This window comes from Crocodylus porosus, unplaced genomic scaffold, assembly GCF_001723895.1.
Source record: "Crocodylus porosus isolate Cpor-Errol unplaced genomic scaffold, CroPor_comp1, whole genome shotgun sequence".
In the NCBI taxonomy this organism is placed as follows: Eukaryota; Metazoa; Chordata; order Crocodylia; family Crocodylidae; genus Crocodylus; species Crocodylus porosus.
In genome coordinates, this window is record NW_017728929.1 from 1,206,778 (window position 1) to 1,221,913 (window position 15,136).

The following is a 15,136-nucleotide window of genomic DNA, read 5'->3' on the forward strand; positions in this document are numbered from 1 at the left end:
TGCCTGAAGGGAAGAAGAAGACAGGACTGCTGTGAGGGAAGCTGGAAGTAATTTCAGAAACAGGACAGGTGTTGAACAAGGATTGTTTTGAGGGGACAAGGGCCTTCTTCCCCTACTACAGATCCTTGCTCTAAAAGCCATATCTACAATGAGGAAAAGGAGCTGCTGAGTTTTCCATGCCTGCAAATATTACATATGCTTATATTGTTTTTGTAGCAGGACAAAGCTATCCTCAGCACAGTGGTAAGTTTGCCGTGTTGTTGAGAACAATTTACTTTTTTGTTTTTGCTATACCAGCTAACCCGTTTTTGGTGCTGCTTAAATAAGTGAGCTGTAGGGAGCTATTAACAATAATAAGTTGTCAGCAACAGGTCATTTTCCTACCGTAAATAAGGTCTTGCATTGCTCAATTCTACGATTTATTAGCTGCTAACCTTGATGCGTCTCATACCACCAAACCGGCAGCTATGACACTGGGGAGCATTGACCTACCCCTCATTCCTGATATTTTTGCTTCTGTTTGAATAACTTGGAGGTGTTCTCTGGAATGTCTTTAACAGAATTGTATAGTTCTGTTAAGGAACTTCTTTCCTGCATGGACTTCATATGATCAAAATGCATGGGGGAAAAAAGGGTAACTGGGGGAATCTACCTTTGTGTGCTCTCTTTTTGCTGACTGCCAAGAACAGCAATGCCTCTTGGTTAGGAACAGAACATCCGCAAGCATGTTGGAATGTGACCCTGGTATGAGATGGGCTTTTTCTCACAGAATGCTGTGTCTTATTGGCTTTCCCACTGCAGCATCGAGAAGGCAGAAATGGGGACACAGCATATTATGAGTAAACAAAAGTTGGGCTTTGTTTGGAGCATGATGTGCCAACAAGAGTTACCAAAGGCAGTGCTCAGGAAGTTGATGCTGTTACTGCATGAATGCCTAACAGATCTGGTATACATCAGAAGAGAAACAAACCTGAAAAATGTAAATACAGTCCCAAGACATGCAGCACTGTTATGTTTCTCCTTCTATGGCCCTGGTCTCTCCTGAGTTCTGTAGGTTAAGGCATGAAATGTAAGAGCCATGTAGAAGTCCAGGGTCACTGTGCTGCAGTGTAAGGTTCAGGTGCCTGGGATCTGTGCAAACAGAAACCTTATTTCTAGAGAAAAATCAGATTTGGAGTTATACGTGTGAGGAGCCAGTAACTGGCCTTATAGTTAACAGAAAAGAAGGGTCATTTCCACAGGCGGGAGATTATCATATTGTCAAGGAAAGCTGTTTTCACTATAAAAAAATAACTGTTTCTGAGCGGTTTTTTTTTTCAGAGTAGATTCCTGGTGTTGAGGGGGAGAGAAATGCCAAAACTTTGCTTGGGCTCCTATTTATGAACACTCTGAAACAGTAATCCTTTCCTAAAGTTTTATTTCATCTCTGTGGCAGCTCAGCATGGGACCATCAGGGTATGGGTCCATTGTCAGAGCTGGATTAAGGGTTAATTAGCACAGTGGTGAGAAGCATACTAACAGAAGCCTGTAGAGGAAGTCAAGTTACAGTCCCCAAACTTTAGCAATCCAATAACAGTTCCTCTCTTGCTTTCCAAAAGATGGAGACCTATTTAAATCATGCCAGCTTGTTATTCTAGACTTTATCATTAGTAGTATCTGTGGCTCCAAATGCATGTAATTAATGACCATTAATGACACACTCATAAACTGAAGCATAAATTGCTAATCCGATTCTAAAGCTCCCTCTTTTATTTTCCTCTCTGTCCCCATGTCTTTTGCCAGCTCTTTCAGTCCATTTGTTCTCTGAGGGAATGGCTGTCACTTTAGCTGCAGTTGGGACACAGGTTTGGCAACATGTCGAGTTGAAAATCTGTCGTACACCATGAGCACTGTGAAACTCTTTGTAGTCCATCCCAACAATCCTGGCCTCTATGAGTTTTTGCAACAAGATGCTTAGAATATGTTGGCCCTGCTGATTTGTGGGTCTTGCTGGTAAACACAGCCTCGCTGCTTTGTATTTGTATTTGTTCACTTTACAACTACAGCCATGCAAGGAGCTAGAATGAAGAGGGGGGTAAGTTGCTAGCCCAGAAATATCACCACCCTATCATATCCCTTCTGAATTTTTAGGTTATGTGACTGATTTTGATCCACTGTACAAAAGCCACTGTTAGGTCCTGTGCCTGGGCTGGACTCTCCCATACATAATTAAACTGAGATTTCCGGCTGTGCTAGTAAAGCTTCTTCCTTCCCCTCCCTGGATCTTTTATATTTCTTCTCACTGTAGCTCCTCTGTCCCATGTGACATAAGAAATTTTACTGTCCTTGTGCACATTAAACTCCCAGCTGTTTTGAAATATCAGGTGATGATCTCTGGGGGGTAATAAAGGGTGACAAATTTCTAAGTAGGGCTGTGTGTTTTACAAACAGGATGTGGGTAAAAGGAAGCAGCCAACATCATCAGGTCCTCTCATACACCCACTCATGGCCCACTTGTATACTGCCCCAGGGTAGCTATATTTAGCTGAACAATTTTGAGTTGCTCTCTCTGCCTGTGCCTTTCTCAGGACAGCTTTGTGATTGGATTAGAGACTTTTTAACTTGTTTTTCTGTCTTTTGTGGTCACTGAGCTCACCAGATCCATTCTGATAAAGCACATTCTCACTGCATGTTTGTCCAAATTGCCAGTCAATCTCTGAGAAGTTTCTGGGTACCCTTGAAACATGACAGAAAGAAGTCAATGAGTAAGGTCTCCGCTGATACAAGCAAGGTGAGAGGTTGAAGATTTGGCCTTAGTCTGGTGCTGATGAGTGGAGGAAGGGGAGGTTGTTTGGAAGAAAATATAGAAGGTGAAATGTGGGATTTCTTCTTCCAGACTGGAGGCATGAGATTTTTTAATTGGCTGTCTTTCTGACCAATTATTCACAGCTGTTCACCAGGGAACGTCATCTAGGGACATCCAGTCCATTTTTAGAATGTAAAATTAGAGATTTGTCTTGCTTGGCTCCATTGTTTGCCAGCTGGCCTGATTCTAAATGTCAGTTAAACTGGTGATGACTCGGGACAGAACAGTACATTGACTCGTAAGTAATCTGTTTCCAGAACTGATACTATCAGCCAGAATGGAGATTTTCAACTTGGTCAGAGGTCAGACTTTATGATGAAAGGATAGAGGAGATGATGCTGTGTGCTTGGGAAGTGCTAAGATAATGTCATCCTCTGTCTTCAGAGACATTCTGGAAATAATTTAGAAAAGAATGTTTTGAAGTGCAAGTTTTCTGTGATGGGATCAAGATGCCTTAGCTGTCTAAAGGGCAGATAAGTGTCTGCAATGCAAAGTCCTGGCATGATATCACAGTGGCAGCTGGTCTACAAGAGATAATGGGGTTTTTTAGACTGAGGAGTTTCTTTTTGGTTTATAAATCAAATTTGGTCCCACTTTAGATAGTTTCTCATTTCAAATATCCTTACACCATTCTTGTCTCCCATCTATTTTGATGACCTTTCAGGATGGATGGAGAGAGTGGGTTCTTTCTTGCCACTGCTGGTTAAATTGGGTGTCATGCTACCATCAGCCAGTTGTTTTATTCCTCAACAGCCCCATTATGGACTAATGTTTAGCTAAAAGGAGACAAACCTAAGCCTTTATTTCCATTATAAGGACCCAACTTAATATTCAAAGTTTAGGAAGCTTCAGAACCCTTGGCATCCAAAAAGCAGCTGTTTAATAGTTGGAATTCCCTTTTTAGAAAGATGAAGCAGTTTAAAGGTATACAGTTGTTCACCTCAAGATAAACCTCTAAGCCATGTCAGGGTATGAATCCTCAGAGTTTTGCCAGCCCCAAAACCGGACAAACTATATGAGAGTTATTTATAATATCATGATTTATTTTTGTTCTGTCTTTTGATTTTAATTCTCCAGGGAAAGAAACCCCCTTCCTAACTGAAAACTAATCAGCCCCTTGTTTTTATCCTCTCCCATTATATGAGAACAAGAGGTCATTAGATGACATTACTGCTCGGTAAATTTAGAACAAATAAAAGGAAACAGTATTTCACCTAATGCGTCGCCATCCTGTGGAATAAGCTGTTCCAGGATGTTAGTCAGAAGTTTTACCCAGATCTTAAAAAATAACCAGCCCATTCCAATTCATGGCCATGTCAGCCAAGAGAAGAACCAGAATTCAGGCCTCCATGTCAGCTGATCGTTACCCTGTCCAGGAGTGAATGTATATGACTCCATGATCAGGTAGGTGTGTGGCTTTGATGGGGAGGGTTAGTATCATCTCTTGGGATATTAGGAGCTAGCCACTTCCAGAAGCAAGTTAGCAGACTGGTGGAGCACTTGTGGGCAGCAAATTTTGTTTTCTTTCCCTAGTAACTGGAAAGGCAAGAGGGTTTTACCCTCCCAGCAGTTATTTGGGTAGATGCTTCAAACTGAAATGTACTTGTACAGAAGTGGGGAGGATCGGGGGGGAGAGCTTCCTCCACTTGGCTGTTTGCATCTTTCTCTTTCTCACACATTCTCCTGTTCTCTTCTCTCACTACTCCCTGGGGGAAGTGCATTTTCATTAAGCTCAGTGTTCCTTGCTCTGAACAGGTTTACTGTTTACTCTCCTCATGTCTGCAACAGTTTTGTTAGTGGCTTACTCAGTATGATTCCGTACAGCGCAGACAATGTAAGGCTAATTTTGTGCCTAAAGGTGGCATATACCATGCAAGGTATCTGGCACTTGGCCTGTTCTGAACTGTGGGTCTGTTTGGATTGGGGTGCCTCCTACTGTTGTAGTTCTGGGTTCTTAATTATCCCTGTAAAAGTTTGAATACAGATATTGATTATTACACTGACTAATTGATTATTATAGTTATATCAGCACCATGTCTCCATACTCTTTTTCCAAGAAGCATTTTGAAGATTTTTCGTTTGCAGGAGAGCATATTAGACACATTACCTCAATCCTTTTCTCTTGTGATGTCAGGGAATATCATTATGAATGTTTTTCTAGAACTGGTGTATTGGGAATGGTGTTGTCCAAAACTCATTTATAATATAATTTACAAAGAGTTGTATTATCTCCTTATTTCTGGGCATCTGTTGTGGGTCAAATTCATAGTTTGAGGTCTGTGATTTCTTGTCTAGGGGTTTCAAGTGTGCAAATATCTTTTGATCCATATTTGTTTCCTGGCACATGAACTTGTGGTGCTATGGTGGAATGGAAATCTTTTTGATATTGGATTTTGAGACTTTAAAATGATTATATCACCTGGCTTCAAACCTTATTCCTTACTTCATTAGACCAGCTCTTTGGATATATACAAATTTTACAACCCTGGAATTGGACTCTTGCCAAAGGAGCTTGAACATTTCTGTGTCTTGACTCAATATTTTAGATGCTGGATCTTTTAAGAGGACTTAACATTTGATCCTTTATAACTTCTAATCAAAAAGTGCAGAACCAGTCATGTTCTGAATTTTCGTTCATTTTGAAGGGATGGTCCTGGCAATAAGGCTGCAAGTTTTATATATGGAGAGAGTCAATATTTTACCAACTATTTTTATAACGATTATTTTTGTTACAGTGTCCAAATGTGTCTTAGGTTCTTATAGAATAAGCAGAAAATAAGGGACTTACCGCCCAGATCTTGCAGCTGCAAAGTGACTGAGTGGCTACTTCTTATTTTAAAGATATATTGTGTGTATTATTTGTGGACCTAGTGTTTGTTCTTTGTTTTGATGCTATCCTTTGGCTGGACCAAATTTGGGGAATGCTGGCCAGAAGCAGTGCTCTATGGAGGAGGGGTATAGTTTGAAAACTGATTAAATGAAAAAGAAAAAACGTTTCCCAAATTAATACTATTTTGCTTACAGTCACATATGCATTTTTCAGCATTTGATTTTATGTTGTAACAAAGATAAATAGGAAATTTGATATTCCAGTTGAATTTAGCTGTGGGAAAGTGATAGATTGATTGTTACATTTGTTTTTAATTCTTAAATCTGGTTTATGAGCCAAATGGGAGAGAGTGCCACATTATTCCACCCCCGTTTTCTACCTTGTATCATAGATACTTAGAGATCTATATTCCCATTACTGTTGACTAGACAGAGATTTCCATTTGATGTGGAATCACTCTTGAAGTTCCTGGACATACATAGGCAGGAAACGCCTGGGCCTTGGGTAACCAATGCAATCCTGGTCCATTTCATTTTATTGTTTCAGAGGGATGTGTTTTTCTTTCTACTGATGCATTCTAATTGACTGAAGGAGCAGTATTGATAGGCTACAGTCATTCAGTCTTGTTTCATTTTGGTCAGAAGAAAAGTTCTGCCATAGGAGTACCATATTTTCATGAAAAATGTAGTAGTAGAGGTATTTTTGTGGGCTTATAGAATAAGAAGAAACAAATGAGCAGATAGACTTCTGTTAGCATGGGTCTTGAACCTCTTAGAGTAAATTTAACTTATTGGGACATTGTTAATTTGGACATTTGTAATATAAAATGCTAAAAATCTCCTTGTATTAAGTGCTTTAATATCAGAATCCCATTTGAAGCAAGATTGTGTTCTGCCAAATACTTAAGCACTTCTTTCACTTTGTTCAGCTAAATAATCCAGTTGATATGAACAGGAGTTTGTAGGTTAATAGTTATCCCAACATTTAGGCATTTGCAAGATCCAGGTTTGGGAAAAAAGATTAAATTGGTGGTTGACCAGAAGCACAGAGACATATGCAAACAAGAATAGAAGTCATATCTTTTTTCTCGCTAGGGACCTCTTCTGATTGACCGAAGAAGCAATATTGATATGCTACAGCAGAGACAGGCATGCCTCGAGCTAGATGGCAGGGAATGGGCCGGGCCTGCGCTGCCACAACAAGGATCGGGCCCCTTGCAGCTCCCCCTCCATCCGCCTCTGGCGCATCAAGATCTTACAAGTCAGGGCTGCCAGTATTTTTGGTGTTCTGCCCAAAAATGTTGCCAACCCATGGGCTACAATCAAGTCATTCTTTCTCTTTGGTTAACTGGAACTTTCTGCCATAGAATGTTCTTCAGTGCTATAAAAATTGTGGGGGGTTTTTTTGGGAAAATCCACATGTGAAAGCTGTCCCAGGACATAAAAGTTGTGAAGGCGAGGTTTTGTTTTGTTTTTTAACCAGCAGGTAAACTCATCAATTTAAGCCATACTGTCAGGGGATCTAAGTTAAGGATAGATGTTTTCAGAAAAAAATGAGGTGAATGAGATCAGTTCTTCGTGAGACAGGAGGGTCAAATGTAGAATAAGGTGATCTCATGTCTGGAACACTTTCTTGTTATTTATTTATTCTGACTTGTCATGACTCCCTATTGGATTGACTTGTTTAAATCTGTTAATTTTGGCAAGGACTAATGTCTTTGATTAGTTTGGGAGGATCACTGTCAGTGATTTTTAAAGCAGTTTCTGCATACCTGTTAAGCACTGCAGAGTTTAAAAAGTCCACGTGTTCTTATTGCAAAAGAGCATGATAATAGAAGCACTAGGCAAGAAACCATATGAAGTGGAGGCTTTTGGACCAGGATGTCAGTAGAAGTGAGGCAGTCTTGACTTTTTTTAACTTCATTGGCAGTGATGAAATGTGCATTGCTGTTGAGTGGCATTGTCTTCTTGCTTTGATGTGGTCTTCTATCTTTTAAGTCAGGGGCATCAAACATACAATCCATGGACTGAATTCAGGCCATGGATCCCTTTCATCCAGCCTGCAGAGCTCTTTCTGGCAGTCCAGGGAATTTGGAGGTGAGGCTTGCCACAGAATCCGGAGCCACAGGGCCTGTTGGACATGGCTGTTAGTGGCAGAGGGACAAACGAGGGCTGTGTCATCAGCTCTATTCACCCTGTGACTGCTTGGCTTGCCATTTACCCTGGCCTTGCCACTTCCACCACTTGCCCCACTGCTACCAGGCCCAGATCTGGCCTGCAAGGAGCCCCGTAGGCTGGATCAAGCCCAGGGCACAGAGTGAATCTGACACTCCTGTCCTAAATAATAGATCTTTATAGCCTTAACTTCAGTTAACCGCATGTTTTTCCTGAGAGTGTTAGTGAGCAAAACTGGGCATGTTGACATGAAGACAAAATAAAGATAGAAATTGATTTGTTATTAGTGTGAACAATTGGGGGGGGAAATCGTTTAAAAAACACACACAGTACTCAAACTCATGACTTTCTCACTACTGTGCAACAATTGACTTTTCTATTGGATGACTGTCCAGTGCTTTTTTTCAAAATCTAATTATTGATTTCTTTACCTAAACTCTAATGAAAATGTAAGGTTGGCTTTCAAAATGCTGAAAATACTGTTTAATAATGTAAACAGCCTGTGCTCAGTTATGCAGCTGATTTGAGACAGTTCTCTACAGACAATTCTCTTTAATTTACTGTAATAAAAGTTATTACTTCTCCTTGGAAAAAGGTGTTCCTTACTCAGTTTTCTGCAACTCAAGCATTCTTTCTCTCTTCTTGCAGATTATCACTCCATGTCGGAAGCTCATCCTCTGTGCTGATAACAGAAAAGAGATGGAAGATTGGATTGCAGCACTGAAGACTGTGCAGAACAGGGAACATTTTGAGGTAATAAAATAACTTCTCTTATTCACCCTCAGTTCTCTGTGCAGCCTGGCCCATGTTACTTCATGAATTTGATCTGGTTCCACTTGGAAGTTAATACAAGGGCTTTGATTGACTGCAGTGAGCAGTAGTTTAGGCTTTACCTAAAAAATCTCTGAAATGCTGCTTGTATACAACAACCTCTTTTAAGTGACTCTTTCTTGATAGCCCTAGTCACTCTGTGCATTCCCTTGGGGTTGAGAACCTTGCACCCTTGGTTCCTTTGCTGCTTTAATGTCTCTGAATCATCATCTGACTTGAATCTCACCTGCCTTATATTCAGCAACATCCAGAATATCGACCCGCTGTATTTTTAGTAACCTTACTTGTACTCTGCATACAGGCTATTTAGTGTGTATACAATAGGCCAGAAGGTTCATTCAGTCCAACCCTTTGGATAGATTCATTTACTGCCTCCTCCTCTGTAAAAGATGTTCCATTTCTGCTTTTTGTATCTGATATGTTCAAGCCTCTCTTTTAGAAAAACTAAACTTCCACCTTTGGTGTTTCTGTAATTTTTTTTTCCAACAGTCAACCCAGTACAGCATGGACCATTTCTCAGGGATGCATAACTGGTACGCCTGCTCACACGCTCGGCCAACATACTGCAATGTGTGCCGAGAAGCGTTATCAGGGGTTACGTCACATGGACTCTCTTGTGAAGGTAAAAGCACTTTATTGTTTTGCACTTGGCACGCCACCAGGGTGACTTACTGGCATGTTCCAAAGATCATTTTAAATTACCATACTCTTGTGTACAGTTTATAGAAGGGTGCAGAGGAAAAATGGCACCAAATGGGCATAGGAAAGTTACAGAAGGTCAGAGCAGAACTTTTTTTACAGGCTTGGTCTTACATTTCTTTTGCTTTCAAGTTCCTGATAGTTTCATGGGGGATTTGGGAATGCACAAGGAAAACAGAAGCAGGTACCTATTATAGTTATCCAAAGATGCTGGAAAGGACATAGTACCATATTTACTTACCACACACACCTTTTCCCCAAAAATCAGCTCCCCAAAATTGGGGTACTCATCTTAAGAAGGGAATTTGATCTTCTGCCTTCAGTAGACAGACGGAAGATCTGCTTTGATTCCTGCTTGCAGCAGCATTTCTATTTGGGCAGCTGAGGGAGTCAGTTGACTTACAGGCTCATGGTTCTTCACTCCACAGGTATTAATGGTCATCTCTCCTTTTTAATTATCTTGATGTTCCACTTTCTTCTGACAATTTTGCTCTTTTAGCCACTTCTGTTCTCTCTTCTATTTCACTGCTTGGCACCTCTTTTCAGAATCATAAACCAACTCATGGAGACCGGTCTTCAGCAGCAGCTAGGGTTTCAGCTTGTGTTTAAATAGGAAAGGGAGGGAGAGTGAGCTGAAAATTAGATTCTGTCCCTGCTCTATGCAGTCATAACTCCAGAAAACATCCTTTTTTCCCTTCATTTTGCCTTCCCAAAAACAAGGTGTAGGTTTTATTTGGGAGGGGTACATGTGGTATGTGAGAAAATACAGTGTTAATGCTGGTTAGAATCTGGTGTGGCATTTACTTTCATACTCCCAAATTATTGCTATATACTAATAAAACCCTACAGGAGTGAAGTATGGACATGTAAATTTTTGAAGCATCAGATAAAATATTTCTCCCAGGAACAAATGCATTTAAGCATTTGAACTTCACATGGCTATTCTTTCTTTCTTGGCTTTGGCACAGCAGACATGCTCGGCTTCTCACAGCTCATTCTGGCAGGGACAAATCAACACCAGTAATGCCTGTGGGAATGCTGAAGCATATTACTGTACGTATTGCTGGCATGCAAGGTGGTAACTAATACCTGTACAATCAAAAGGCAGCCTGCTTAACTAATTGATTTTGTGGCTTTGGATCTGATTGTTTTAGCTTTGCTAACAAAGGCAGTGGATGTGCTGTCTTTCAGAGCCAGATACTGTAACTGCATTTTGCTGTTCAGGGAGCCATTTGCTTGTACTGCTGCATTATCCCTTTTGCATTAGAATTAAGTCGTCTTGTTGTTGTTGTTCTTCTTCTTCTGTAGTGTGCAAGTTCAAAGCCCACAAACGGTGTGCTGTTCGGGCAACCAATAACTGCAAATGGACAACACTGGCCTCTATCGGGAAAGATATCATTGAGGAAGAAGATGGGGTATGTGTCATCCTGAGCTGTCTGGCTTGGAACATCTGGAAGTGTGGAGCCTGCTTTGTGTATGCTTCTCCCCCTACTGTATACATGGTTAAAGTTTCAGGTTGGGATGACTGGAGCCGCTTCCAGCCTTCATTCCCTTAGTCCTGATTTGGAAAAATTAAATGGATCTCTATGTCCCAGGGCTGGCGAGCACTCTGTACTGTTCACTTACTGTGGAACTAAAAGGTTTTGCTTTTACATGCATATGGTATCTAAACCCACCTAGTGTCAAAGAACAGTGGTCAGTTCAGAGAGTCCTGTCAATTTTAGTTACCTTTTACCAACAGAGAATCCTATCACTCTGAGACTCTTAAAGATGCAGAGTTTTGAGCTTAAGCATTTTTAGGTGCAGGGAGCCTTTTCGTAGTCTTGGTAAAGGTTGGACAATTTGGTGGCTTGTGCATAAATTTAGAATGTAGGAGACCTGATTGTAGTTTTTTCCCTGCCACAGACTTCCTGTGTGATCTTGGGGAAGCCCTGTAGCCTTTATGTGCCTCAGTAAGTACCAGAGAAAGGCAGATAGTTCCTAGAGAGTGCCCTCACCAACCTTATGCAGAATGAAAAATTGCATCTTTGCATGCTCCATTTCCCCCCATTCTGTTTTGTGTTCTCTGACTTGTGCTCTGGAAAGCCTGTACTTATTTCTTCTCTGCTTGGATTACAGATCTCAATGCCACATCAATGGCTGGAAGGAAACCTCCCTGTGAGTGCCAAATGCACAGTGTGTGATAAAACCTGTGGCAGTGTTCTGCGCTTGCAAGACTGGCGCTGTCTCTGGTGCAAAGCCATGGTGAGTGAGCTAAGTAAACATCATGACCCTCTCTAAAAGTTGTCTCCTTTCAGTGTATGTAGGCCTTTGTGTCTTGTCTGCTACTGCTGTTTGTTTGAAATGGAAATTTAAGCTATTCTCTTGTTTACGTGAATCACTGTGTTTTTTTCCTTCACATTACAGACAGTCTGTGAAGAGGAAGAAACACTTATGGCTAATTGCTTCACTGTGGTGCATAAATAAAGCTTAGAAATATTTTTCACATCCAGTGGTACTACAGAATTCTTTTCTTCCTATACTTAGAAACACCTGGACTATTAAAGTTCGTATTCTTTCATTTGCTGGTGGCCTTTCTCAAAAAAATCCAATGTGTATCAAGCACCTAATCATAGGCATGAGTGGTAATGGTTCTTCAACCAACCACTCTGTAATTTTGCAGCTTAAATAAGCGTTAATAGAAACAAGGGAAAAAGAAGGGACTATTAAAATATGTGAATAAAAATAACATTTCTTCTCCTAATTCAGCAGGCTTAACTTGCTTGATACCTAGAGGTCATAAAGCCTGTTAGACCCCAAGTACAAGGATCCAAGTAGATCCTTGCAGATCTCAGAACAGCAGAGAACCCCTATGCCTGAAGAAGGGTGATTGTGCCCAAAAGCTTGCCAAGAACTTTTTTCCAACTACTTGGTCTAATAAAAGATCATATCTACCCAAAGAACCTGGTCTAGTAGTACTCCAGGTGTTTCAAGGGTATTAAGAAGGAAAACCAGCAAAATGTACATTTCTAATTTATCTAATAGGTTTGCTTATAACAGATCTTCTGTTAGGCTGTCCTTGTGCACCCAAAAGGAGAAAAAAAAAAGGCATTGACTCAATTGTTATATACCTGTTGCCAGACCATTTTATACCCACTCTCTGGGTCTTATCTTGTTGTGTATCTTAGGTGTCGTATCTTGTTAACTCCCAGCTGCACACATTCTTTATTATTCCCCCTACTTCCTCTAGTATCCTTGTTTCTTCATTCACATGTGTTCCAGGCTTTATCTTCTTAAGCTGCTTTCGAGCTCCCTACTTTGACGCCATATGGAGCACTGGGTAGCACACCTTGGTCCACAGTTAGCAACCTGAGCAGCCTGATTTTTGGGCCCCCCCAAATTTTCTTTCTCTTGTGCAGTCAGTAGAATTAGGACAGGGGACATGAGTTAGTCCTGTGTCTGTATACCATGTTGTAATGACCTGTAAGTAGCCAGGTTGCTGTGTGCTGGATAATCCCATAAAGCAAGGCAGCATATGTATGCTGAGAAGAATTAGCCAGATGAACAAGCTCTGAGTGCCATTTGCTTGCTTAGGTGGCTTTTAAAAAATAACTTGGTAACTTAATACTATAGGTTATCATTTCATGGGCTTCTTCCCATGCTTCCTGGTTGTTTGGGTCATGTTTTCAGAGAGGGAGAGTCATCTACATTAATGAAAGTACCCAGAAGGATTTAGCTGAACCCATTGCTTTTGTTTCAGGTACACACCACATGTAAAGATGTATTACCAAACAAGTGTCCCCTTGGCCTCTGTAAAGTATCTGTCATCCCTCCCACTGCTCTTAACAGCATTGATTCAGATGGTAAGTATCCATGGATACTTTTTTGTTCTTCTTTTCAATCACAGACCTTTCAGTTAAGTGTATGGATACACAAACCAGCTAAGACGGCAAGCAATTATTTCCAGCAGAGGGCTGCTTACCCAGTTTTGGCAGGCTGTCGAGGGCCGCATGGGTAGCCCTGCCGCTCGACAGGTGCCCCACCCCCTGGTCACCATCTTGGGACCACATGGGGCTGTGGAGCAGACACAGGCAGCCCCCTGCAGGCTGCAAGCAGCTATAGCTTGGGGCAAACAAAGGGTGCTTTTCCCCGTGCTCAGCACAAGCTTGTAGCCCAGCCCTGCTGCAAGCCTGGGCCCCATGCCAGCTCTGGGCTTGCCCATCAGGGCTGTGCAGGGTGGCAGCAGCTGCAGCCCCCCACTTGCTGCACCAGGCAGTGTTGGCTGCTGCCGCCCACCTGAAGCTGTGGGCAGCCCACAGGCAGCAGTGGCAAACACTGCCTGGTGCAGCAAGTGGGGTGGGCACAGCTGCTGTCGCCACACACAGCCCTGACAGGCAAGCCCGGAGCCAGTACAGTACCCAGGCTGGCAGCGAGACCAGGTTACAAGGTGGTGCTGAGCATGAGGGGAAAAACAGCTCCTTGCTCACCCCGTGGCTGGAGCTCCCTGCTGCAGCCACTCTCAGCCCGCGCAGGGCTGTCTGGAGCAGGCACAGGCAGCCCCATGTGGGCTGCAAGCAGCTGCAGCGCAGGGTGCTGGCCATGGGGCAAGTGAGGGGCTGCTCCTCCCCCCCCGCACTCAGCTTTTCACCAGGCCACTTTTTCCCTGGGCTCCTTCCCTGCCCGGGGCCCTCCCCTGCCCTTCCCCCCTTCCCCCTTACCTGAGGTTCCAGCACAGGGCAGCCATGTAGTCCCAGACCAGAAGCCCTGGCTTGGGGGGCGGGGCCAGGTGTCCCCTGCTGTTGTGGGAGCCTGCTGGGCTTCCCCTGGGTCCTGATGCCCTTGCTTCCTGTCATTTGTGACAGGAAGCAAGGGCAGATAGATATTAATTTTCTAAATTTTTTTAGGGGCCCCACAGGCTGGGTAGAATGGCCTCCGGCCTGCAGGCCATATTTTGCCCACCCCTGAGCTAGGGTGAGGTAAGCTAGGGGAGAGCTGTCCAGCTTTGCAGCACAAAGGGGCTACACATTGTGCAGACCCCTTCCATGTCATCACACTCAGATTCTCCACTGTGCTTTGCTGCATGGGTGCCTGCCACTCTGCCCCAGCTCTCACACCCCATGCCATGGACTCCTTGAGACCGGTGGATCACCGCGCCCCTGGGGGTGGGAGCAGAAAACAGAAACCAAAAGATGTTGTTGTAGCCCAGAAAACAGTGGCGGAGAGTGGCACTCAGGCAGGAACCCACAAGCCACAAATTAATCAGGAGGGGGGACATCAATGAGCTAAGGAGAATAGTTGGAGAAGCACTGAGGTCCCGGAGGGGAGGGGAGTCAGGTGTCCAAGAACAGTGGTCGCTCCTTAAGGAGACGATCCTCCAAGCCCAAAGGGAGGTAATCCCAACACGGATCAAAGAGGGCAGGAGAGCGCAAAAGCCCCCATGGCTCACCAAAAGCATCCGGGAGTGTCTCCTAGCTAAAAGGGAGGCTAAAACCACCACCCCTCTCCCCCTGGGGCCCCCTCAGACCCCAGGGGAGGCACACCTAGGCCAAGGGTTAGTGAGGATCTAGCCAGGGAACTTCTGGAGGGACTCGATGTATTCAAATCAGCTGATCCTGACGATCTCCACCTTGGAGTACTGAGGGAATTAGCTGAGGTCATTGCGGGACCCCTGACACGGGTATACCAGCACTCATGGTGCTCTGATGTGGTGCCAGAGGACTGGAAGAGGGCCAATGTGGTTCCCATCTTCAAAAAGGGGAGGAAGGAGGACCTGGGAAA

At 43.1% G+C, this 15,136-nt stretch overlaps 1 protein-coding gene across 3 annotated transcripts in view; it reads left to right on the forward strand.

Annotated features, from left to right (window-relative positions):
• DGKD (diacylglycerol kinase delta) overlaps window positions 1-15,136 on the forward strand; it is a 59,339-nt gene that overhangs the window by 10,159 nt on the left and 34,044 nt on the right. For all 3 annotated transcript variants that reach the window (XM_019542894.1, XM_019542893.1, XM_019542895.1), the window contains 5 exons: window positions 8,498-8,602; window positions 9,170-9,302; window positions 10,688-10,794; window positions 11,498-11,623; window positions 13,119-13,221. In XM_019542894.1, the coding sequence (XP_019398439.1) occupies window positions 8,498-8,602; window positions 9,170-9,302; window positions 10,688-10,794; window positions 11,498-11,623; window positions 13,119-13,221 (574 nt within the window). The remainder of the gene's footprint in view (window positions 1-8,497; window positions 8,603-9,169; window positions 9,303-10,687; window positions 10,795-11,497; window positions 11,624-13,118; window positions 13,222-15,136) is intronic.